Source organism: Pogona vitticeps, chromosome 1, assembly GCF_051106095.1.
Source record: "Pogona vitticeps strain Pit_001003342236 chromosome 1, PviZW2.1, whole genome shotgun sequence".
NCBI classification, from domain to species: Eukaryota; Metazoa; Chordata; class Lepidosauria; order Squamata; family Agamidae; genus Pogona; species Pogona vitticeps.
The window spans coordinates 178,341,807-178,368,185 of record NC_135783.1 but is presented as its reverse complement, the minus strand read 5'-3'; the positions used below and the strand labels follow the sequence as shown (position 1 = coordinate 178,368,185).

Sequence of the window (26,379 nt, the reverse complement as noted above, 5' to 3'; positions counted from 1 at the left end):
TGGGCAATAATGCCCCCCAGGGGGCGATTTCATTTTTCAGGGGGGCGGTAGAACGAAAAGGGGCAGTGTGGGAGCGAAAGAACAGAAGGGGGGCGGTAGGGGGGCGCTGGAGTGAGCCAAACCTGTGAAGGCGACTGCAGCCGCAGTGCTGGCAGTAGATCCGGTGCTGCTGCTGCTGCCAGATGATCCAGCTCTTTCTACCTGCCACGTCTCGCCTTTCTCCTTTAGGGGAGCACTGAGTGTGGATCGGGTGGAAGGAAAGGGTCTCTTGGGTCCTCATCCTTGCCCCGTGAAGTGCTGCCTCGCACCCGGGTGGGGAGGGAGACTGGGTAGGTAGGTAGGTAGGTAGGTAGGTAGGTAGGTAGGTAGGTAGGTAGGTAAGATATCACCTCAGGGAGGGGGGCGATGATAACTTCCTCAATGGCTCAAGGGGGCGTTTCTTTCAAAAAGGTTAAGAACCACTGGTGTAAATCGTGAAAACCTATGGGTTGTTCTGAAATAAATGGTTATGCCTCAAAACTTGATTGTCCTGGTGCATAACATGTATTGTGGACAAGAAGCTACTGTTAGGACAGCTTGTGCCTGTCTAGCTTGTGGTACTTTTTACCAAGAAAAAGCCAAGATATTTGCTGGCCTGAGGGGAAGCAGCAGTTAGTGTCCCTGCCCCCTTTTGTATCAAGGTATGGAGTCACTAAAGCCAGCTCATATTTTGGTAAGTGAAACAAAAAGGGGAAAAATCCGATAGGCACCCGCTGGGGAAGAATCTTGGTGGTGGCTTGCATTTCACTGAGGGTACGTCAGAAAAGTAATGAGCGTTGTTCAATCTTCCTTAGGATCCATGAGATGGCCACAGATGACAAGCCATCTCCAACACTGGACTCTATGAGCGATCTGCCTTACTCTGCCGGCAGTCCCTCTCATCTTACACACTTCAAACCTTTGACTCCTGACCAGGATGAACCTCCATTTAAATCTGCCTACAGCTCTTTTGTAAATCTCTTTCGTTTCAGTAAAGGTAAGAGTTTATTGTCTTTCAAGTTGCAATCATATATAGAATGATATGTTATGGAGCAGTGTTGCGTTAAAGCATGGCCGTTGTTGCACCTACCCAAAGTTTTTATACAAATGCCAATACCAGACAAAGGGAAAATACGGTAGCTGGCCTCCCTGGATTTATAGGGTGTTTTAAAATCCATTGCTGTGGGACTTTGGGAAACCAGAATATAGCCCTGAGACTGACATCCTCTAGAAGGGACAGCCAGCATGAGGTAGGAGGATACTTGGCTGGTGTTGTTCTCATGGGTGGGGACGAACATTTTTAGACTGGGCAGTGGAATTCCAGGTGTCATAAAATACATAAATTGCAGAAACTTAGAATATTTTGTTTAATGAGGAGCAAAAAAAGGTACAAATTGTTATAGATGATTATTCAAATAAAAATAAGTGAAGGAAGGCATGAAGAGAAGAGAATCATTTTTTGGTCTGAAAGACCTTGTAGGCTGGTTTGGCTGTAACACAGTTCAGAGATGCCACATCCAGGTCAGAGTAGTCATTATGATATCCAGCTCTAATAGGAGAGGAAAAAGAGAAAGTATGGAATGACAGTAGGAGTAAGATACTGGGTCAAGGGAAACCATAGAAATGGTTCCATGGATTTCACATATCCCAACCCTAGCAACTGACATCACATGGTTTTCTATTTGAAAATAGAAATGATACGTTTTGGGGGTGGAGCAGATGAGTTAGGACTGGCAGATGCTAAAACAAAACATTTCTTCCCCAGTCTGTAAGGTCCAGTGCCATGGACATCTGTATGCATAGATACAGGCTAGGTAGAATAGTACTGGCATGTTAGCAGACTACAAGCAGGCTGCATGTTAGATGTGGTCACAATCTGGTGTGCGAATGATTTTTTGTTATTTCTGTGGTGTGTCAATGCAAGATCCCTAAAAAAGGACAGTACTGATCTCATCCCCTTCTTGGATATCTTTTTCTGAAATTCAGACTTAAAAAAAAAGCAAAGTGTGCTGCTTATATACCACCCCGTAGTGCTTAAAGCACTCTCTAGGCAATTTACAAGTTAATTGAAGGCTACACATTGCACTTGACCCTGCAAGCTGGGTACTCATTTCATGGACCTCAGAAGGATGGAAGGCTGAGTGAACCTTGAACCGAGTACCTGGGATTGGACCCTGGGTCGTGAATACAGTTTGGCTGCATTACAGCAGTTTAACTACTGCACCACAAGCCTCCTCATGTAGATGTGCAGTATAAATTATGCTGTTTGTGAGTCAGAACAAGATACATTAACCTAAGAGTTTTATTAACTTACCTTGAGTTAGGATAATTTAATTCACTGGTTCTTAACGTTTGTTACTCAGATGTTTTTTAGACTGCAACTCCCAGAAGCCTTCACCATCAGCTCTGCTGGCTGAGGTTTCTGGGAGTTGCAGTTCAAAAACACCTGAGTAACAAAGGTTAAGAACCACTGATTTAATTTACCTGTTAAATTCAAAGGGACTTATTTCTAAGTTAATATGCAAAGGATTGAGCTGACACTTTTTTCTTCTTGGATCTAAGTTGGTTTTTTTTTTGCTGTGATGCAGTGAGGCAACTCTTTTGCTTATAGAGAATAGAGAAAAGGTAGACTAATTTTTTTTAGGTAGTGACATGGTCTATTGCATTTTCTGTATTGCATGGTGTTTTCATCGTAAAATTTCTTTCTCCCAGAGAGTGATAACAGTAATGGGACAGTATAGAAATTGGATTAGATAAAAAAATACAGTGGTGCCTCGCTTAGCGATTGCCTCATTTAAAGATGTATTCGCTTAGTGATGAGGTTTTAGGAGCGATTTTGTGCTCCATTTAGCGATGTTTCCAATGGGGAAATTTCGCATAGCGATGTTCGGGACCATGCCTCGCATAGCGATGACAGTTTGGGCCCCCCTGTTTCGCTTAGCGATGTTCGTTTTCGCTATTTTTAAAGTGTCTTAAAATGTTCAAAAACTGTTTAAAATGCTTGGAATCGTTAGTGCACCTTGTAAAACCTTTGCAAACTTAATTTGGCTTTGTTCTGAGTCTTCGTTAATTTTTGGTGAATTTTTTCTCCCCCCATTGAAATGCATTGAACTGTAGGTTTGACAGCTGTTAATGCATTCCAGTGGGGGGAAAATTCACCAAAAATTAACGAAGACAGAACAAAGCCGAATTAAGTTTGCAAAGGTTTTACAAGGTGCACTAATGATTCCAAGCATTTAAACAGTTTTTGAACATTTTAAGACACTTTAAAAATAGCGAAAACGGACATCGCTAACCATTGAAATGCATTGAAACCTATTCAATGCATTCCAATGGGGGAACCGCGTTTCACTTAGCAATGTTTCCAACATCACTAAGTGAGGCACCACTGTACTTAACATTAGAGAGAGATTAGATGTCTGTTGCTGCAGCAATACATTAGTGCAGTGCTAGGAAAGTGGCCTTTAAAAAAAGAAACCACCTTTTATTGGGTGTATAAATGCTTATGTGGAAGTAAGTCCCAATGAGCAGAGTGTGGACTGGACTTCTGACTTGAGATGAACAGGGCTGCATTGTAAGCTAGGCAGATAAGTTGGCGTGACATTGCTGAGGGTACAGTGGGTCATGTTATAAGACTCAGCTGCCAATAGATTACGAATTAATTGCTGACATTTTATTACTAACCGTAATGTTCACATATCCGGTCGAAAGCAAATTGTGCAAAGCAAATTTGTATTGCCAGTAGATGGTTATGATATTACTGTACAGGAGTTGTTATTTCATCATTTGAAACAGTGCACTTATAGTGTGATCTTTAAGATTTTGTTTGTGGCGATGGCGCAGGTGTGAAAGGAGCTTATTGTATTCCAGAGATTTGATCTCCCCTAAAAAACCTTTGATGGTTCATGAAAGATTTTGAGAGTTTTGTGACATCAATAACAATGAAATTTATTGTAGTGCCTTGAAGGTTTTGGCATCAAGTTTTCTGAAGTCCACTTGCTTTTTGTCTGTCCATTGAAGCACTCTTCTCTGCTCCTGTAGAAATGGGCTTGTGGCTGGAATCCTGTTGGTGTTCATGTAAGATCTGGGTGGCTTACAGTGTTGGGGTGCATCTTAGTTGCATAGTTGAGTACATGGCCCAGCAGGCAAACAAGTGAGCCACCTCAGTAATTAACTACAGTAAATTACCCAAACCTTAAATGAACGCCAGTGGAATTCCTTCATATGTAAAATAAAACTGATTGAGCTTTAAGGTGCCACAAGTTTTTCATTGTCTTTGCTACAAGGAACTAACATGATGACCTCATTGGCAGCTTCTGAGCCATCAGAGTGGTCTTATTTTCTAACACAGTTGGGATATCTTTGCGGAGCTTGAGGGAGAACACCAGCACCTGCTAAAACGTCCCCTATGTCTTTGCCTTGTCTACTTGCTTTGTTACTGTTTATGCGTCCTTATTCCAAGCTGGTACATAGAGGCTGCGGAAGAGGATTGGGCTGAACATGCAATTTCAATACTCAGTGATACTAATTTTTTTTAAAAAAGTCAATAGAAAGATGTACTTCATTTCCACTTCTCATTACTGAACCTTGATCAGACTCACATTTACCTTTTTTAGATGATGGCCGACTTGCATCGTCTATGGAGAGGGCAGAAACTGGTCAGGGTGACCAGCAGGCACTGAATACCAATTGGTCAAGTCCGCAGCATAATCTGAGGTCACAGTCATTAAGGTCATCGCCTGTAGCTTACAAAAAATCACAGCCTTCTGGGGAACTGCAGAGAAGATCTTCCACATCATTGGGTAAGAGAGCTGAATTTGAAATAGGCAGTTTCTGTATTCTGTCTGTCTTGTGTGGTTTTCACTACAAACAGTGCTTTGTCGGTAAAATTGCCATCCTATTTCACACTGTGAAAACTTGTTTAATTTAGAATGTAGCTGGTGTAAGTTTTCTCCTGTGTTACTGCACTCTCTTACATGGATTTTCTTATAATGTGTAAAACTAATGTCCTTGCATTCACATTTTTCCATCCTTGTTACACTGATGGAAAAATACAAGGAAAGTGTGTTTATGGGGCAGATGGTGATCCATATAAAGCATTAAAAGCTGTAAAAGGGTTATTGTTTTCTTAGCATAGAGCCGATGTGGTCACATAGATGTGAGCTTTTTCATCAGATATTCCTATAGAAAGCTGGGGGGGGGGGGACAGTTGTTGATTTGAAATAATCCACAAATGATATTTCTGATAATCTGTGGAGAGATTCTGATTCGGTTCTTTGAACTGAATATTTACAGAATGTCAGAAAATGCTGCAGAAATGATTTGTCCTACATGTAGTGTTTGTGAAGTCCTCATGTGGGCTTTATCCCTGATGCCCCTTCCATTTTAAGTGCACACAACTTGGAGTGCCCAGTCTAGCTAATAATCTAATGTCTCGTCACAGTGCAGTGGCCTATCTAAATTGGATGCAGCAGTTTCTGAGTTTGAAGTCCAAACAGGCCTTTGGAATTAAGTGCTTTCTCTTCTGCCAGAAGTCTTAAGGCTGTCTTCACTGCAAGGCAGGCAATTTTCAGTCAGACCCTACACCAGTGCTGGGCCAAATGACATGTTTTGCCTGGGTGTGGGGTTTGTGACTGATTGCTTTTGATGAAAAATAGTCAAAGTAGTGGGGAGGTGGAGCTGCTAACCTGATTGGAGCAATACCGTGAAGGATGAGTGAGGCATTTCCTCCTTACACTGTGCTATTTTACAAATATAGATTGTCCCCATGGTGCTGCTTTTTACTTTAGGGAAACAGAGGCTACAAGCACCCGCAAGGCACATTTAGTTTCTCCTCAGAGTATTCTCCTCCCCTGAACTTCAGAAACATTTAGAACAGAGGAAAGGGAAAGCTGAGGTTGGAGTTGAATGTCCCTGTGCAGCTTTCTGTATTAACGTAAACATGAAGAGTGTCCTAAGTGAATACAAGTTACATCATAATTTTTTTCTGGGAAGCCACACACATCACACAACAATTTATTAATTAAAAAAAAACCACTTGTGAGTAGAAGAAAGGATTATGGTAAACAGCTAGTTTTTCCAGCATTTGAGCCGTTCAGTCCCAAATACACAATGAACTGATGAACTATTTGACCAAAAGAAGTCATATTCCATTGCTTCTTCAGTGAAAAAAGAGTCACCGCCAGGGGGCACGTGTGTCACTTTGAGCACTGGTTTCCTTTGCCTGTGTAGTATAGCTAAATGGACAGTACAGATAAAAGCATGGAAGAGGTCATTCCATCATATCATCTAGGACAGATTTTTCAGAATAGAAAAAGTGATGGATTCTTAAGGGGGAAGTTACTTGGAATCTGACTAGCACTATTGAGATTTTGGTCAGAAGTCCGTGTAGATTTGTGTCAGCATGAGTTGCTGCTCATAGTTGTGCTCTCGTTCAGTGACTTTGTGTGCAACTAGAAATGTAAACCACAAATAATTAATTAGTGGCAATTGTCACTATAGTTTAGCTCATTGATGGATAGCAGTTTCTGGTTTTGGAGCCAGAAGTTGGGATTTCCTACTATGCCTGCATGTCAGGGGCTGGACTGAATCATCCATAGGATCCCTTCCAGCTCTGCTGTTCTAATATGATGACAATGATGATTACATTTATGCTTATGCTGGCCTAAACCTACAATATGACTCAGCCCTGCATGCACTTTTATAGATTACAACCTACTGTTTTGGAAATCAGAAGTGTAAATGGTGGAGACAGGCTGTACTAAGAAATAAAATATGATCAAGCCCAGTCCTTATGTTGAGGGATTGCAGGGGTGCAATCAATGCTAGAAAGTGTCACTAAATTTCTGTAGTAAGGTAAGAACACCCAGTCTTGGTTTAAGTTTGATTTACATGCTCTGATTTATGTATCATATCCTGCTTTAACTACCTCACACTTAGTAGATATGGATATGACTCTGCTTGACAATGACTACTTCTTAATGGAAGGTATTGATGAACAAATCTTTTACTTACGGGACATATTTTCTTTATTTGATGTTTGAAAATGCTAATGACACCAAAAGAGGAAACTGCAAGGTAAGAGGGGATCTAAATTGTCTTTCTCTGCTCTCCAGTTGCAGCTTAGTCCTGTTTTGGTAGTAAATGAGCCTTTCGTCTCTGGCCACTTCTTCTATAGATAAGCAAATATGAGTTTGTAAATGTGTAGAACAAGCCTTTGGTGGTAGTCTCTCAAAAAGCTGATTGTGGCTTTAAAACTAACTAGTAACTTTAACTTTAAAACTTACTTTTTATTTTTACAGAAGTGTGGAATGAGGAAAAACATTTACAATTTCCCAAAATTCAGTATCATGCACTTGCTGCTAATGACTACGTATGTTCCTGGAGTCTTTCAAGAAAGAATGTCAGAGCGTATCTTGTTTAGTTCCTGGTTGGGGCTGAGGAGCATTGTAGAACAGACTCCCTCATGCATATCTTGATTTTAGCAGATTGGTAGGAGATTATAAAAGACAGTGGGAGCGCACTGTTGATTTTAGACCCAATATGCATACTTTCATGCTCTGTGAGTTCATAATGAAAATTTCTTGTATTTGTACAATGTGATGAGCTATTCTTTTTGCTGCACAGCTTCTCTATACTGGAAATCTGGACATAAAAACAGCTGCAGGTGTGGTATTAACAGAATGACATGAATATTGAATTGCTGGCCCTTAACATGTAATGTCAAAAAGAGGTCATCAGGGGAAATAAATGACAGTCTCCTATGGGAGACTGTTTGTTATATCATGAATTGAACACACTGGAAATAAATTTTTGCCATTTCTTAACCTACCTTTCATTTTCCCATTCTGTTATCTGAAAAGGTGTTTTAGGATTTTTACTTAAAATTTTTATCCTGGCTTTTTCATGCAGCCCTGTAGTTTGTAACCATGATCATCATCATGGAACTCAGAGCTGGAAGGGGCTCTATGGATTATTAAGTCCAGTCCCCCATAGTGGGGAATTGAACTCAACCTCTGGCTCTACATTATATTTGTTTTTATTATTCAATTGCCCTTTGGCTGTTTTGTTCTTATAAATCATACTTCACCCTGGGAGTATGATTGAAAAATACTGTCAAAATACCATTAATAAAATAAGTGTGAGTGGGTACTAGTAGAAAATAATCACATGATGCAGTGCACTGTTACTTGAGGTCTGGTGTAAATGTTTGTTCTTTCATAAAGGGCCGTTCAGCAATGAAGACCATTCAGAGTAGCCACCCCTATCCCCACTGGTGAAGAATGGTGTAGCAAAGTTGCATAGTACCTGATGCCAATATTTCATTTCAATTATGGCTCTATTTGTGCTCGGGGAAATGAATTGTCCTTGCTGGAGACAAGAGTTAGTGACAGAGGGTGGCCGAAAGGTCCTTGTGCGCTGACAGAGTCAAAGCCTGCTGCTGCTGCTGCTGCTGCTCCTCCCTCGAAAGCTGCCAGGCTGGCTTTTGCACAGCAACAGTTAATTTGCCCGCTTCTCCCTTGGGCTGCCAGCATTCCTGCTGACATCAGTGATATATAAAGCAGTAAATACAAAGGAGCCATGTTTGTTTCACTTACACAAGAGGGAGCAAAATAAAATGTGTGCCCAATGGAGAACGACGCAGTTGGTAAGGAACTTGATGGCTCTATTTAACAAATATGTAGAAAAGCACCTGCTTGGAAAGAGGAGTCACAGCGAGAGGGAGTTTGGCAAACTTTGGGGCATCTCTATCCGCAGTGTTACAATGGGAAGCTCAGGCTGGTAATTTTAGGGAAAGTTTGATAAAAACATGCAGATGCTATTTTTCAGTGCTTAGGAAATGTTGTGTACTCCTAATAATTTGGCAAGATGTTTAGTGATTTTATTTCATTATGAATTGATGGTGAATCGTTACAGAACGGTAACACATTGGCTCATGTAAATTCATGATTATGTATTCCTACTTGTATGTGAAACTGCTGTTTGTTAGTAGCAGAAATAGAGTGTGTATATACCATGTTTCCCAGAAAATAAGACAGGGTCTTATATTATTTTTTGCTCCAAAAATGCAGTAGGGCTTATTTTCAGGGGATGTTTTATTTTTTTCATGTACAACAATCTGCATTTATTCAAATACAGTCATGTCATCTTTTTCTGGTTGCTGCACAGTGGTGAAGGGCGGGGTTTACTTAACTAGGGCTTATTTTTGAGGTAGGGCTTATTTTAGGGGAAACAGGGTATATACGTATGAGGGTTGGAAATTGACTTAATTGATTTAAATCAAGTTAAATCCTGTAGCTGCTTCTCTGTAGGGAAATCTTATAACTTCGATAACCATCTGCTGAGATCCAGCTTTGTTGTGAGTAATAGTGATTTTGTTCAGAAGTTTATCATTACGTTTATAGTTCAGGAGAAATTTCCAAATAGCTGGATCTTTATCATTTGGTCTCTCCTCACTTATGTTTTTTTGAAAAGTGGCTATGGCACAATGATTTATTTCCCCATATCACTCTTTCCTTATAGTCTGTATTGTTTGAATTATCTTCAACATATTTCTTAGCTAATTTTACAGTTGCTATTCCAGCTGATATTTTCTCTAATCTGTAACCCTTCTCTGAACCTTTTGCCTGCAGGCTTGTTATCTGTTTATAACAAGCTTCGCCTCCAGAAGCCCACAGATAGCTTCCTAGTTTACCTCCTTTCTCTCCAGTTTTAGAACAAGGAGCCTTATGAGTCCATTCCACCCCCACAAAAAAGCAACTTTTTGCAGGCTTTTAATCAGGCAAACGTGGGCTGTGCCATATTTTGCTGACTCCTGTTTCTTGCCTAATGATTTTGTCCCATTTCTCCTTATTAGACATGTTTGGACCAGTGCTAGGAGCTGACATCAGTTGAGCTCTTGAATGTTGGTAAAACAATGGAATGTTGTCAAGCGCCATTAATTGCGTAATGCTTGTGACCATTTTTGTGATCTGGACTGTATGCTTAGCAGGAGTTCTGCTTTCATGTAACACAGATATCTGAATTTTTTTCTTCATAGCTCTGAATGCTTTAAAGTGTGAGCAATATGTGTTCTCAAGTTGTGTCTGACTTAACAACAATCCTAATAGGGTTTTCAAGGTATGTGAGATATTCAAGGAGTGATTTTTACCAGCAGAACCCCACATCACTGATTTTCCATAGCCAAAGAAGGATTCAGACTCAGGATTGCTGAGTCCTAGTCCATCATTACATCACATTGGGTACACAGTGGTGTAATACCTTAGTTCTAATAAACAAGGTAGAAGTATTTTTATCAGGATGCCTGGTTTTCAATAGCTTTTCCTTTCTGTACATTCTGGAAAAAGTAATGGGAGCAGAATATGGTGCAGACATCTTTCAAAGTCCTGATTCCAGTTCTCAGAATAAATTGAAAAGTCCTATGTTAGAATGCCTTAATACAACCACAGCTGAACCAACTTTTCTTTTCTTTTTACTTATTGCACTGAAGTTAGTCCAGCATTGCAGAGAAAAGTAGATTATGGCTGAACTGAAAGGCTCCATTGTGCTTCCTGGAAGCACGTTCTGTTGAAACCAGTCCAAATTTCTTCCAAGTGAATGGGTTCACAAACATGCCATCAAATCTTCCTTGTCCTGGGAGATCCTTTTTATTTATCTTGGTTGTTTAAGGATGATTGGAGAGTGTCCCTTCTCGTACAAGGAGGGCATTGCAAAAGGTCCTCTGGCTTGTTTATCTCAGAGGTTGTAGCCTTCACTCTGAAAGTGGTAAACACATACTTTGCCATACTTTTAAAACAACAGCAGCGCTGAAGCGGCTCATTCTGCTTTCTGAAACATTTCCACCAATAGCACAGAGAGAACATGCGAACACATGCTGTCTGTCTCCCCTCTAAAAGCTAACATCTTTTCATTTCAGAAAATCGAAGAAAAGAACCTCCTCTTGGTGGGCATGATCCTCGGACAGCTGTTCAGCTGAGGAGCCTCAGTACAGTCTTAAAACGCCTCAAAGAAATCATGGAAGGAAAAAGCCAGGTATTGCCTTTCCTGTGCAGTTTAAAACAATAGAGCTGTCCTGAATTTTATGAATGGCTGCTATTCTCTCCCCCCCCCCCCCCACTGCTGAGAAGACTTAACAAGCACTATTTATAATGGGGGTGGGGGTGGAGGTACCTTTCATCCTGCTGAGGTTGTAGAACTGCTACTTCTGCCAGGCCCCATCCTTGGCCAGGCGAAAGAGATTTGGGAGCTTAACAGCAGTTGGAGGGCCAAGGGTTTCTCCAGCTGTTTGTCTAGAATCTTTTGAAAATACAGAAATCAAGAATAATTTCCATTAATTTCAACTATTGACCTGTCATTGTAATTAGTCATTGAGGAAATAACAGGTAATGGCAGAAGACTTTTCAAGTTTTTCCAACTAAGCTTCTTTCTTTAACAACTGAGATTGGGTATAAAATTGATCTTTTGCGATGGAAGGGCAGAAACTTCAGCTGCCCCCCCTTATTACCTTTTATTGGATCAACACATATAACTGAATTATAATGTCTGGGAGAACTTGGAAGTTACTAATTATAAATTGCATGTTACTTGTAATTAACTCATTTTTCCAGTGAATATGGTAAACTAGAGAAGGCTGTGGCTGTTACTTAAAAAAAAACTTATTCTTTTAATTATGTAATTAAACTGCATCTATTGAGGTCTGACCTCATGAAATGATAGAGAAGCATCACATAGTTAAAGTCTTGACTTGTGCTTTGCCGTATACTGTGTTGTGGATGCTAAGAGGAAAGGAGAGAGTATTTTGTGTGACAGGCCAGTGGATTGTAGTATTCACATTTAAAAAAAAAAAGTAGTTCAAAGTAACTTTTACTTACTGTGAGAATCTTTAACATAGCTCTTTAGTTTCCTGTTTCTCAAAAGTCAGTGGCTGTTACTCAAATGGTTTTTTCCCCTGCACTTTTCAAAATTGCAGCTCTAATTGGGGACCTTGTAACCATAGCTGAAACTAATTGCTTTTTAAAAATGACTTTATAGCCTCTGTCCCAGAATTGTTTAATCTGGGAAATCCTTTTATCTAGAGTAAGTCATGGTTCTATAAAACAGAAGAGACTTTTTGGAGGAGGATGGGGGTCAGCTGAATCGAGAACAGAACCCTTGTTTATGCAATTGGTTCAAAAGGTCGGTGTCTCTTTTTGTGGGGCGTGAACTGCCATCAAAACCTGTTGAATAAGTAGGTGGATGCCTTCTAGATGAACCTTTTAATTAGTAATCTAAGAATATTCCACAGGGCAATTAGTCTGAGAAGGACTTGCTGTGGGAAATCCAATTGAGCCTGCAACTGAGCAAATGTAGTCTAATTACGGCTTTGTTACACCTCATGGTATTGTTTAGCTTCTGAGATAGAAATACCCTGTGCAAATCTGATTTGTGTTGGGGCTTGACTGAATATTTACCTATGCGTTTTAGGACAGTGACCTGAAGCAGTACTGGATGCCAGACAGCCAATGCAAGGAATGCTATGACTGTAATGAGAAATTCACCACCTTTCGGCGCAGACACCACTGTCGGTTGTGCGGGCAGATTTTCTGCAGCCGATGCTGCAACCAGGAAATCCCTGGAAAATTCATGGGTTACACAGGTGAGGCAATAATGCGTTTAAACATTAAGTCTTTTGAGGAAGGTAAGGGCATTTCCTTGAAGCACGTTATGGGGGACTCTAGAATGGAACTTTTCCATTGAGCCTTCTGGTTTTGGAAGTGAGCAATATATGGCTCCTTCATCCTCTTCATTCATAGTTCCATGAAAAGGGGGCAGAGCCTTCTTAGCTGTGCTTAACTAAATCACACATTCCCATTCTTTTTTCTCCTTTCAAGCTTTTTTTTTTTACTCTCTTTAGGGAAAAAACTTGTTTTGGCCTTTCCCCCTGTATCTCTTCCTTAATGCACCATGCCATTGTTTTAGTGAGACTATTCTAGATCAGAGGGTAAAGGAACCAGAAGGATGGCCATGAATTCTGTCTGGTGTACCTGACTCTCTTTCTCCCTGCTTTATCCCCAGAAGAGCTCAGTAAAAGAGAGAGTAATTGGTCCATGTTTGATTCACCCGGTGAATTTTATTGTTCCATTTATGTTTATAAGGAATTTCAGAAGGAGGATTCGTTTCCTGATGTTTGAACTTCTGTTCTGCTCCAGGGAGGGTGTGAGGCCATTCCATGTTATTTTGTTCTTTCAGGTGACCTCAGAGCTTGTACATACTGTCGTAAAATAGCCTTAAGCTATGCACACTCCACAGACAGCAACTCTATTGGGGAAGACTTGAGTGTTCTCTCTGACTCCACTACCTCTGTGTCAGCACTGGATCCTGGGGAACCACGGACTCCCGTTGGCAGCAGGAAAGCTAGCCGCAACATCTTCCTGGAAGAAGACCTTGCCTGGCAAAGGTATCAGCTGGCTTTGCATTTTATCTTTCAGCGTAGTTTTGAGTGTTTGCCAAATCTGTTCTCCATCTAGCCTCAGCAGTTGTTTTCCAGTGTCCTGTTCAGAAATTTGTCAGCTTCTGCTAGCTGACGTTCAAATTTGACAAATTTGTCACATTCTGCTTTTTGTGACTTGTGTCAGTAGAGCAGGGAGAGAGAACTTTAGGTTTGCTGGCCCCATCTGATGGGGTTCAGCCTCCGCACGACTGGGCTCTTTTGGCTCTTTCTTTCTCTTTGCAGTGCTTCTTGGACTTCCACCGCTCTCGTCATGGTTAACTAGACAAAGAGAGGAGGGAGCCGAGAGGCTGAATTGTCCTCCCGCCACCCCACTGTCTTGATGTTAGGATGTGTCCCTAGGGACTGTAAAATTTGCCAAGTGCCTGGCCTAGGGGCATGTACTGCGACTGCATTCTTTTTTGGCACCAAAAATGGGTGCTGGGGGAGGATAAGCATGAGGGCATTGTTTTCTCTTGGCCGCCGTTTGTGTAACAGGGCTAGTTCCTTGTTTTTTTTGCTTCTCTTAGTTTTTCTCAGCCAGTTTGAGCAGGGAATTGCACCTGTTGTTCCACCAATACCTCCTGAAGCCCTCTAAGGAGATGTTCTTCCTACCTTTTCTCCAAAGGTCTGAATATGTTGCTGTTGGAAACTTTTGTAAAGAGATCTAGTTCTGTAGTGATTTTTATTGAAAGTAAAACCTTCATAGTTCTATGGAAAGATTTCTCGCTTTTATTGCCTGAAAATGGGGCAGGCATTGAGCTCTCTGAATTTTCCAGTTTGAATCCACTAAATGGAATGACTCATATTGGGTAAGCCTCGTAATGTATTGAAACTGCTTTTCTTTTGGCCACGCTAGATGGGGTATTCTGGGAGTCATAGTGCAAGAAAGTAGCTTTTCAAAACTTTGCTTTTAGTTGAAGTGTTAAGCACCATTCATCAAATCTTTGGATTTGATGAATGGCATTAATGAAGGATTCAGTGAAACGGAGATGTGCGGCACCTTGGAGACTGAGCAAACACATTGTATGTTGTGAGTCAGGTGGCAGCTACAGTTGAAAACACCCGCAATAATCTCTCCCAGAGCAAACATTGAAGTTTAATGATGAGAGATAGGCTAAAAATCTGACTTGTCTTGGGAGATGAATTCTGTCACATTTCCTGATGAACGCAGCTCCCTCTGCTGGCACTGGGCTGAAAATCAAATGTTTCACGGAGCCATTCGCAACCTTTATTTTGGCCATGTCCCTGAACACAATATGAAAGAAATATAGGCTGAATTAGGATTGTATAAATTACAAAACAAACCTTATAAGGTGATGTGTGAAGAATTGTTTCCACTCTGGCCCTCTTCAAATGTGCCCCCCCCCGAAGGCCATGTGGCCTGTGTTGAGAATGGCTGTAGTAGTTCCCCATCCAGCATGCACTTGAGGCTGGATTTCATGAAGGGCGTATCTCTGAGCTTCCATATACAGTTGTGCCTCGCTTTACGATTACCTGTTTAACGATGAATCCGCTTGACGGTGAGGTTTTTGCGATCGCAAAACGATGGTTTGAATGGGTTTTTTCCGCTTTGTGATGATCGGTTCCCTGCTTTGGGAACCGATTTTCGCTTTATGACGATCAAAAACAGCTCATTGTCAGGTTTCAAAATAGCTGCCGGCTGAAGAAAATGGCCCCCCGCTGTGCTTAGGGACGGAATCCTTGCTGCACAGGCATGGAAAATGGCCGCCCCTATGGAGGATCTTCACTGGACGGTGAGTTTTCAGCCCATTGGAATGCATTGAACGGTTTTCAATGCATTTCAATGGCCATTTTTTTCGTTTTACGACGTTTTCGCTCTACAGCAATTTTGCTGGAACGAATTAACGTAGTTAAGCGAGGCACTACTGTACTTCTTTCACTCATCATCGGAGTGTGTTAAAGACTGTTTTCAGATGTAACAGTTCATCAGTTAACTGTAACTGTTAGGAGTAACTTAAAAACATTTCTCTCTTTGAAGATGAAAAGCAAAATCATTTCCAGAAGATAACACCGAGTTCTGTTAAATGCTTCAGTTTAGAGGTAATAGCTGTTTAACCCTTGTGGCATTTACCTGCAGCTTGATTCACCCGGACTCTTCATCTTCCACATTGTCAACCCGTCTTGGATCAGTTCAGGAAGAAGCAGGAAAGTCCCCTGCTCGGAACAGGTGAGCAGCTCCAGTGCAGGGTCATCTTTGTATGAAACTCTGTAGCAACAGTCGCCTTGCTGAGGTTCTCTGCTTCCATAAAGTAAAGCTGGCTTCTGTTGACCAGGTCTTATAAATGGGCATTGACATTTTGTGGAATGGTAATGGCTTTCCTTATGTCAAGGTGGTGTTTGCTTGACATCACAGAAGAGACTGCAGATCTCTTGCTGTCTGTTGACTACACTGCAAACACAATCTAGAGGTCAGGTTCAGTGCTGAGTGAAGTGATGTCAAATACTGGGTGTGTGAAATTACGGATTCCTCTGGGGCTTTTGGCACTCCCTAAAAGGTTGGTACTGATATCTTATGTAGAGCTGTGGAATCTTCCTCTTTGTCCGAGTTAAGAGCTGCCGTTGAACAACTGGGCCTTTTCAGTGATTTCCCCCCCCCCCCTTTTTCTTGTTGGCCTTGATCTACCTAACAAATATTGATATTGGGGCATATACATATATCAGGGACTATTATACATATAGGTTAGGTAGCTGTGTGAGATGGGGTGCTTGACAGTGGAGCCAGGGATGGGAAGTGCCATCCCCTATTGTGCCTTCTGGGAGAACAGCCAACCTGCATAGCCTTGGGCAAGCTAAGATGCCTAGGGGAACAGCGGAGGACTGCTTGCTGCTTTCACATCCAGCTTGCCAATATCCCAGAAGCATCTCAGTGATCATGACAGAGAAGCTGTTTGCTGGATTAGGCCATGTTTTACCATGTTTCCCCCCCCAAAAGACAGGGTCTTATATTAATTTTTGCTCCAAAAATGCATTACGGCTTATTTTCAGCGGATGTTGTGCTTTTTTTTTCAATGTACAGCAATCTACATTTATTCAAATACATTCATGTCATCTTCTGGTTGCTGCACAATGGTGGAAGGCTGGGTTTCACTTAAGTGGGGCCTATTTTTGGAGTAGGGTCTATATTACGAGCATCCTGAAAAATCATACTAGGGCTTATTTTCAGGTTAAGTCTTATTTTCGGGGAAACAGGGTAGAAAGGAAAGATTCCATTCTGGGAAAAACTCACAGGAACCTCTAGACAGCAGACCTGGGTTGATTGGAGAATTCTGGGAATTGCAGTTTGAAAAAGGAACTATTCCAAACTCTGGTCCAGTTAGATTTATATTCAATGAAATAAAGGTACACACTAAAAGAAAGAATGAAAAAAAATTCAACTTAGTATTTGTTGTTCATTTTCCGTTCCCTCCCCTTTGATGAGTCCCAGTTATGACTTTATCTTCCTCATCTTTTTTTTTTTAAATATTGCATGTTCTGCTGTTCTTTGAGGCTTAAATCATCTCTTTAGAAAAACAGGATTTCTGTCAAGTTAGTAATAATCAATGCTACAATCTGGCCATAATTATAATTAAAAGAGCCTCGTGGCGCAGTGGTTAAAACGCTGTACTGCAGCTAAAACTGTGCTCACGACCTGGGGTTCAAATCCCAGGTAGCCGGCTCAAGGTTGACTCAGCCTTCCATCCTTCCGAGGTCGGTAAAATGAGTACCCAGCTTGCTGGGGGGGCAATGTGTAGCCTGTATAATTAAAAATTGTAAACTGCCCGGAGAGTGCTTGTAGCGCTATGGGGCGGTATATAAGTCCAATAAATAAATAAATGAATAAAATAAATAAAAACATGTATTTAGTATGATCATGAGGACGTGGTGGCACTGTGGGTTAAATCACAAAGCCTCTGAGTTGCAAGGTCAAAAGATCAGCAGTTCATATACACGTGAGGGAGTGAGCTCCCGTCGCTTGCCACAGCTCCTGCCAACCAAGCAGTTCAAAAGGATGAAAAAAATGCGAGTAGATAAATAGGTACCACCACGGTGGGAAGGTAACAGCGTTCCGTGTCAAGTCGCGCTGGCCACGTGACCATGGAAACTGTCTATGGACAAAACGCTGGCTCTATGGCTTGGAAACAGGAATGAGCACCGCCCCCTAGAGTTGGACACGACTGGACTAAATGTCAAGGGGAACCTTCACATTTACCTTTTTTATAGAATGATCAGAAATTGAATGAGCTCTAGAATATTTATTAAATGGAAGTTGTGCTGTAAGTGAAGTTATGTGGCCTTAGATTTTGGATAATGGATAAATTGAGTTACAGCAATACCAATCTTCTTTCTGGGTTTTGTTGTTGTTGTTTTTGTTTTTTGCTCACTCTGATTAAATAGACTTTTTAAATCCTGACTCCAGTCATACTCCTTGATTATGGTACTATGATTTCTATCAGAATATTGAAATAACGAGTCACAAGAAACACAGTCCCATGTGACTTACTACTTTTCTTTCATTTCAGCAGTAATGCACTGAGTGGGAACTGTAATGATTTAGGTGTTTTCTGTAGAGAAGATGTTTTCAACCTATGACATTTTCTACTCATTTTATAAATTTAGTTTTTACTTTTAGTTTTAACTTTCAAATTTTAGTTGTAACTGTAAAATTTTTAATTCCCTCCCCTTGAAAGGGCACGCTTAGTAGCATTTGTGTTAGTTCTTTCCCCAGATTTATGCTGTTCAAAGGGACATTGCAGTTTTTAAAAAAATCATCAATTAAACAAAACAGACAAAACCCGCACAAATTGCTCATTTAATAGTAAGAGACTGCCCGTTTTCCCACTTTGAACTAAGTGACATAAATTGTAAAACGTAGCCTTCCAAGATGTGATCTGTATTAAGAACATATAGTAATGGGTCATCTTCCACATCTCCTCAAGAGGGAATGGAAATTGGAAAGATTTTTTTCAGTTAACTTTCAATTGATGGCTCCTTGCCAATGAACCCTGCTTTGCTCACTTGATTTTTTTAAAAAAATATTTTGACCCTTTAAGGTTTGTTTTCCAATAGTGTAAATTATTTCTAAAAATATGTTGTTCCTATATTGGTACTTCGCATTCGAAAAGTGGGGTGGGGGGAGGGAGAGCATTTCTTGGATTTTTTTTAAAAAAAGCTTTGGCTTTCCAGTTGCTGATATTCAAAACTGGTTCTGCTGGCTGGCTAAGAAAGAGGTTACCTGAGAGATCCCTCGGAGTTGTAAAGGCTGACGAGCGCAGTTAAACTTTAATTTTAAGGAGATGGGAGTAGCTTAAAGTGATCAGTTCTATTCTCTTTCTTCCCCCAGGTCAGCCAGCATTACTAACCTTTCTCTGGATCGGTCGGGGTCTCCTATGGTGCCATCCTATGAGACATCTGTCAGCCCACAGGCTAATCGCACCTACGTGAAGGAGGCCAACGAGGATGAGCGCAAAATTCTTCTGGTACAAGCCAAGCTTTCATTGTTATCTTGCATCTTTCTGAGAGAAATGAGTAATGTCCTGTATTTTTTCCGGAACCCTTTTTCTTAATGATAGATGTCTTGCACTGTTCTTTGACCTTTTTGTTGTTGTTCCCTATCATCTTGTGTCTGGCATTTTTTGTGTTATTTGTAACCCAGTCTTTTCTCCAAAGACATCAGGGCAGTGTATGCCCTGCTGTTTTGTCTCCATTGCCGTTCTGTGGGAACATTTGTAAGGTTATTTCCAGATATGTGCCTCTCATCTGAAAAGACGTTCAGCTTGACTATAGAATATTTTTTTTCTCTTTTCTTTCCTACCAGAGGTGGGGGGTTATCAAGGCTGTTCTGGCTTTGAATGCAAAAGTTCTAAGCAACTGTGCTGCATTAGATACTCCCTTTCCCATTTATCTTGCCATGAATGATCAGCTGTAATGATCTGTAATTTTTGTTTCTTTTTACATGGCCAAAATATTGTAGCTGTCTTCATGTGTTGTGTGATTTTGTGGTCTTTATCCATTTGCCTTAGTACTTTGTTCATGGATTGGTTGTTGTCTGAATAAAAAAAATCTTAACTTTCTCCAGTAATATCTAAAATCCTTTTAAAAATAACATAAAATGATGGCTTATGTTAGAGTCCATGATCCCATAACAAACAACAGAGCTGGAAATGCATAGCTCTGTATAATATGTTCTCTAATATCCTTTAATATTTTTACTGTATATTACTTTCTGTTTCTTAAGGAAACTGCTCTGGGCCATCTCTGTTCTGACTTAGTGAACGGGTATGATCCTACTGTTCATTCAGTCAAGTTTAGGGAACTCACTTTTGTCCAGAGGCTTCACAATTCCAGTTGGGTTCTTTAACATTTCTTGAACTGCTTGCTTTGGATTAAAATTTCCTTCAAGTTCTCCCCACTGCACTCCTCCTTCATTTTCTTTCTTTTTTCTTTTCTGCTTTTCAGTGGCTACATAAACAGAACATAAAGGACTCTAAGAAAATCTAAATAAGCTTTTTCAAGAATTGCTGAATGTGTGGGCAGTGCAAAATTATAATCATAGTTACTGTTTTGGATCAGTTCTACAAAATATGTTGGCACTGTGTTGCTTGTGCACAAGGGTGTACATTTGTTACATCTTTTTCTGTGGCACAAAAACGCTTCATGTAAAAGCTCTTGGAGTAAGGAACCTGTTTCTTCTGTATACACCTTGATGCAAGTAACTGGAAATGCTTTTCCTCAATGCATCTTAAGTCTGAATTGCCTCCGTTGAAAAGTAATGTCTTTTCAGGTGATGCCTGCTGAGTGTCCATCCCAGACATGCCTGTGTTTGATGTATATGCATGAGTGAAGCGTCTTAAATATGTCACTATTAAAGAGATAATTACTATAATTGCAATAATGGTGGTATTTCCCATGTGGTCTGTTTGTAACAATGGTTTCAAAGGCTTGCTTTTTAGGGTGGGTGGGTGGGAACCAAAACTTTATTTTTTCTTCCCTTGTTCACTTTCTGCTCTTTTGAAGTTCTTTTTCTTGGAACGCAGACAGTGCCAGCAAAGAGTTGTTAGTGCATACCTCTGCTTTGTCTCATAGACAAGGAGGAGTGCAAACTACTGAGAGGGTGGGAAGGGTGCCAAAGCAAGGATAGTTCTGAGAATTACACTAACATTTCAAGAAGTGTAAAACTTAAGGGCCAAAGTCCAATATGGTGCTGATGGTACAACACCAACAGAGTGGAACTTCCCTTCCTTTCCTTCCCCTCTCTACTTCGGTTTCAAGCTGCTCAGAAACTATTTCTGGGGTTTTTTGAGGTACACAGAGGAGATTGTTTCATTCCTGCCTCTGCTGTGAAAGTCCAACATTGTGTAAGTCTTATAGTGCAGGGGTCCCCAACCCCCCGGCCTGTGGACCGATGCCGGTCCGTGGCCTTGGCTGGACTGGACTGTGGGCACAGTTCTTCAAACCCCCCCGCATGCCCACCCATGCATGTGCACCCAGCGAGCACGTCCTGCCCCTTTGTGCATGCACACAAGTGTGTGTGCGTGCTCGCCCCTTTGCACATGCGTGCAACTGCCCACACGCCAGTGCGAGCGCCACCCCTTCGTGCATGTGTCAGAGTGCGGGGGTGACCTGCCCCCCTGTGCACGGAACTCGTCCCCCCAACCGGTCCACGGTGTAAAAAAGGTTGGGGACCACTGTTATAGTAGACAGGTGAGGCTTCTTTACCATTAAAAAAACAAAACATAATTCGACACTTTTCTAAATATTTAGCATTTGGCCTGTTCAAATTAGAGCTGATAGAATTCCCTAATTTTCTGATGTGTCCAGAGCTCCTGAAACCTAAGATAGGCATGCTCACAAAATTGATGGGGAGTCTGCTTATCATAAAGAGCTAAATTATATTCCCATTCAGTTCCTAAATCCAGAGCTGCTCCTCTCTCTTCATTAAAAAAAAAGCTTTGGTTCCAGGGACCTATAAGGTAAAGGTATAGTGACTATAGAGCAGAGACCAATGGTTTTGCTTTTAATGCACCTAAGGTAGGAGAATTCTTAACTTAAAAACAACAACAAAAGGGAGGCTTAAAATAGGAAGGGAAGGAGTTTCCACAGGCACCCTGAGTGGTGTATGAGTGCATGGGTGCTACACGTAGGCACCACGTTGCTTTCTCCAGTGCTAAATGTAAAGAGCACAAATTGTTGAAGAGATCTCCCTTCATTGCTTTTTGAAGGAGAGAGAGAAAAAAATCAACAGGCACCATTACACAAACGGTCTGGTGGTGAAAGGAAAATTGGCTTTTGGCTCTTTTTGTCTTCTGTAGTAACTCATGACTAGACTGAAAAAGAGTGTCATACGATCTATGATTGGAAATGAACTATGTATCTTATCTGTTCTTTTATAAAATACCCATTGATTGTGGTACAGGCAAGGATGGGGTGGGGACGTTGTAGATCACTTTGCAACAGATGCAATCAGCCCTTGTCAGGATGAAGAGAGAACACTTAAGCTCGCTAAGCCTGCATTATCTCAGAAATGTCATCACTTTGCCTTCTAGGACTCAGTCCAGTTGAAAGACCTCTGGAAGAAAATATGCCATCACAACAGTGGGATGGAGTTCCAGGATCATCGTTATTGGCTGCGCACACATCCCAACTGCATTGTTGGGAAGGAACTGGTCAACTGGCTCATGAGGAATGGCCATATCACTACCAGGTAATGATTTACTTGAATCAGATAGAGTAAAGGAAAGAGAACTAACTTCTGTTAAAAGCCTGTCCTTTTTAGAAACAGACTGTAGCAGTATACTACGAACATAAAGTCCATTTCTGATTCTGAATCTCAGTTCATTTTTCATCCAGAATAAAAGAGAATGCACAGCTTAGAAAAAATTAATATAGTAAAGGAGGTATAGCTGGACTGTTTCCATTTCAGTGATTCTCCTGCCATGAGACTAGCATTCCCCAATACATTTTTTTATCTTCTTTGTTAGGTTCTAACTTCTAGTGGTATATTTGTAACTATTATAACATGGATATTTTTGTCCAGTTAACCTGAGTGGATTCTCTATTTTTTAATGAGAAAATGTTCTTTTCCCCCCCAACATTAGTGAAGATCAAACATTGTTAACAGGGTCAAATATTTTGTTTATCGCCTGTTAAGGTCCCAATGACATTTCCAAAAAGCTGGACGCAAGGTGTTCTAAAGATGGAAATCTATGTTGTTTTCCTATACTTCCACTTGCTTCCATCTTACAATGACACTATGAATTAATCAGCTCAGTGGTTTGGATATCTGGCTGCGGAGCCAGACATTGGGAGTTCCATTCCTCAACTGTGCCTCGTGCAAGTAGAGCCAGCCTGTGTAGCCTTGGGCAATTTGCACAGTCTCAAGAGTTCCCCCAGAAGAAGGGAATTCTGGTAAATCACTTCTCAGTATTCTCTACCTGGAAAACCCTAAAAAGGGCCGCCATACGTCGAAATTGACTTTATGATGCATTGTTATTACAGTATTCAAAAATACAAAACAGTCAATCAAAATTATGTCAATATTGATTGGCATTATATAACAAATACAAACAGAGTATCTGTTAAATATCAGTGCAGTGTTACGCTGTTCCCAATATTGTCATGTTTGTATAATAATAATAATAATAATAATAATAATAATAATAATAATAATAATAATTATTATTATTATTATTATTATTATTATTATTATTATTATTATTATTATTATTATTATTATTATTATTATTATTATTATTAAACGTTCTATCATTAGCAGTCCTATTCATGTCTCGCAAATGAAATACCATGGCTTCCTTTATTTAATATTATTCCACATTTCCTAGCATTATTGCCTTTTCTGGTGAATCTTGTTTTCGCATAGTATTCCAAAGTACAGTAGCCTCATTTTAGTCATTTTAGCTGCTATTTATTTATTTATTATTTTTTTATTTATTTAGCTAGCTAGGTGAATCTACTGTGGGCGACTTACAGTCTGAGCAATCTAAAACCAAGAATTAAAACAGACAATATCAGAACAAAAGAGAGATGAGCAGAGTCTAGGATGGGAAAACACAGAGAGCTAAGTGATGGAAGGAGGGAAGTGAAATTTCTGCTAGTGAGATTTCTGCCATGATAGGATTTGAAACTTGCTAAAGTGTCCTTCTGGTGGTCAATGATATCTAAATCTTGACTCTTCACACCAATTTATGAGTGAATCAGTTTTCCTTCTGTCAGCTTGCTTTGTTGTCCAGCTTTCACTTCTGTACTTTGTACTTGGGAATACGGTAATATGGATTGTCTGGGCTTTGATTTCAACAACACATCTTTACTTCCAATGATTGTTTCCAGCTACCCTTTCAAGACTTTGCCTTCTGGTGTCTTGGCTGCAGTCCTCATTTTGATTTATGATTGCCGTCAGGTATAAAAAGTTTTCCCCAGATTGATTTCATCATTATTACAATTAAAGCTATGTAATTCTTCCATAATGATTGGTTTTTGTCAGGTTAGTGTTCTGATGTATTCCTGCTTTTACACTTTCTTCTCTAAACTTCCTTAATAGCTATTTCAAGTTGTTACTGCTTTCTGCCAATAATATATCATCTGCTTATCTAAAGTTACTGATGTTTTTTTCTGAGAGTTTTTACTTCTTCATCTGAATCCAATCAAGCTTTTCATATGTTCTGCATATTTCAGCTGAGCAGATAGGAATATAAAATACACCATTTGCCAACTGGAAACTGTTATGTTTCTCATTGTTTTAGAAAAATCCATAGCTTTTCTTGATCCACACAGTTAATACATAAAGTGCAACATCATTTTATTCTGAAATTTGTCGGTATGTCCTAGTAACTAATTTATAGTTGCAATGTGATCTCTAGTGACTCTTCCTTCTCTAAATCCAGCTTGAACATTAAGCATTTATTTCGCCATATATGTTAAAAATCTTTGTTTCAGTACTTTGAGCATCACTTAGTTTTCAAAGAAAATTAATGTAATAGACCTGTATTTACTGTATTTTTCAGTATCTCCTTTCTTTGTGATTGGAATGTTTATTAAATACTTCTAATCTGTGGACCATTGTTTTGTTTTCCACATTTTTTGGCTTATTCTCATTAGGCTTTTGCTAGATCTGGTCTCTGTAGCTCTACTAGCATTCTGTCTACTGGTAAATTTGTTTCTTTTCATTGTTTTGAAAGCAGAATTTGCTTCATTTTCTAAAATGTTTGGTTCTTCACTGTAGAATTCTTTAAAGGAATTTGTCATCCTTGCTTGCCTCTTCTCTAAGTAGTTCCTCTGTATGTTGTTTCCATTTTGTCTTTATTTTATCCTTGATAAGTGTCACTAAGTCATGTCCAATATATAATGACCCTAATAGAGGAGTGGCTTTAATCTCTCCCCCAGTAAGTTTCCATGGCCAAATGTGGATTTGAACCCAGATCTCCTGAGTCTGAGTATGCCACTTTTATTCCCTCTACCACACGGGGATCCATTAAAATGTGGATATTTTAAAAATACTCAGAAGTGTGGCTCATCTGAAATTTGAACCTGACACCTAAGTGCAAATCATCCTTAGACCAACAAGCCAATATCTTATCCTTGTCAGGTTTTTCAGCATTCCTAATCTTGATCTAAATTTTTTGTATTTCTTGGATCTCATGAAAGAGATCTTTTGTTGTTATTTTTTATTTCTTAACAGTGTTTATTATATCTTTTTGTTCCTACATGCAGGATATTGAAACGTTATATTTAGGATTCTGACCTGGTTTCCATCTATTACTTTTTCATCTCCTCTGTCACTAACAACTTTAAGAGTTTCATCAGTCACCTATTGAGGCTTTCTCTTCTTTTGATCACAAAGCTCATTTTATCACTGTTCCATAATGATAGCTTTTACATTCCCGTCAGCTTCGGTTATCAGAACATCCTGTTATGGGATGTGATCGGTGTCTTCCTGGACACTTGCATAAAAGCTTTTGATTTCTTCTTCTTTAATATATCTAGTGAAGGTTTAAATGATAGTTGTGTTTTTAGATTTCTAAGAAGTCTGATTGACATTAATCAGCCAGACTTTACTTTATACAGTGGTGGCCCGCTTGACGACAATAATGTGTTCCAGCAGAATCGCTGTTAAGCGAAATCGTCGTCAAGCAAAAAAAATCCCCATTGGAATGCGTTGAAAACCGGTCAATGCCTCAGCGTCCAGTGAACATTGCCCATAGAGAACTGCCGATCAGCTGTTTAAAAATGCTGTAATGCAAAGCTTCCGTCCGGAAAGCAGCCATTTTGAGAAGGAAGGGAAGCTATTTTGCAGAGCTGGAAAAAACATCTTTTTGCAAACAAACAGTTCATGAAGCAGGCTCCTAATCAACGTAAAGCGGATTTTCCCCATTGGAACCATTGTTTTGCGATCGCAATAGTGATCGCAAAAAATGTCATCCTCAAGCGATTTCGACGTCATGCGGGGTAGGCATCTAGCGGGGCACCACTGTAATCCATAACTGCTCGTGCTATGTCTTGCTTTACTACTGGAGCCACCTTTTTCCTTCTGCATTTGTGGTGTTCAGAGTTAGACACTTGGGAATTACCTGAAAGTGGCCTGTTTCAGTCCACGTTTAGTCACAATAAGTAATATGGGCTAAAATCCAATTCTTTATTGCAGTAACTTACACTAAAGTAGGCTCAATGGGAATTTGGTGAGTCGCTTCCCCATAAGTTCCATTGATTTAAATAGGCCTACTCGAGCAGCAACTTACTTTAGCCTACTGTAGTTGCAGTTAGAATTTGAATCAATGGAACATTTGGGGAAGGTGGCTCAGCAAATCCCCATTACTTCAATGGGCCTACTCTAGTGTGATTTACTATACTAAGCAACAGGATTTTGCCCACCATGTTTTAAA

At 40.2% G+C, this 26,379-nt stretch overlaps 1 protein-coding gene across 9 annotated transcripts in view; it reads left to right on the top strand.

Moving 5' to 3' along the window:
- PIKFYVE (phosphoinositide kinase, FYVE-type zinc finger containing) overlaps positions 1–26,379 on the top strand; it is a 102,184-nt gene that overhangs the window by 8,165 nt on the left and 67,640 nt on the right. For 6 of the 9 annotated variants that reach the window (XM_078379439.1, XM_078379429.1, XM_020780708.3 and 3 more), the window contains exons 2-9: positions 834–1,015; positions 4,635–4,820; positions 10,934–11,049; positions 12,481–12,652; positions 13,246–13,453; positions 15,585–15,674; positions 18,828–18,963; positions 22,030–22,187. In XM_078379439.1, the coding sequence (XP_078235565.1) occupies positions 844–1,015; positions 4,635–4,820; positions 10,934–11,049; positions 12,481–12,652; positions 13,246–13,453; positions 15,585–15,674; positions 18,828–18,963; positions 22,030–22,187 (1,238 nt within the window). In that variant the 5' untranslated portion in view covers positions 834–843. Of the gene's footprint in view, positions 1–833; positions 1,016–4,634; positions 4,821–8,535; positions 8,666–10,933; positions 11,050–12,480; positions 12,653–13,245; positions 13,454–15,584; positions 15,675–18,827; positions 18,964–22,029; positions 22,188–26,379 lie in introns of those variants that run through there. The other 3 variants (XM_078379445.1, XM_078379437.1, XM_020780712.3) reach the window with 1 other exon arrangement.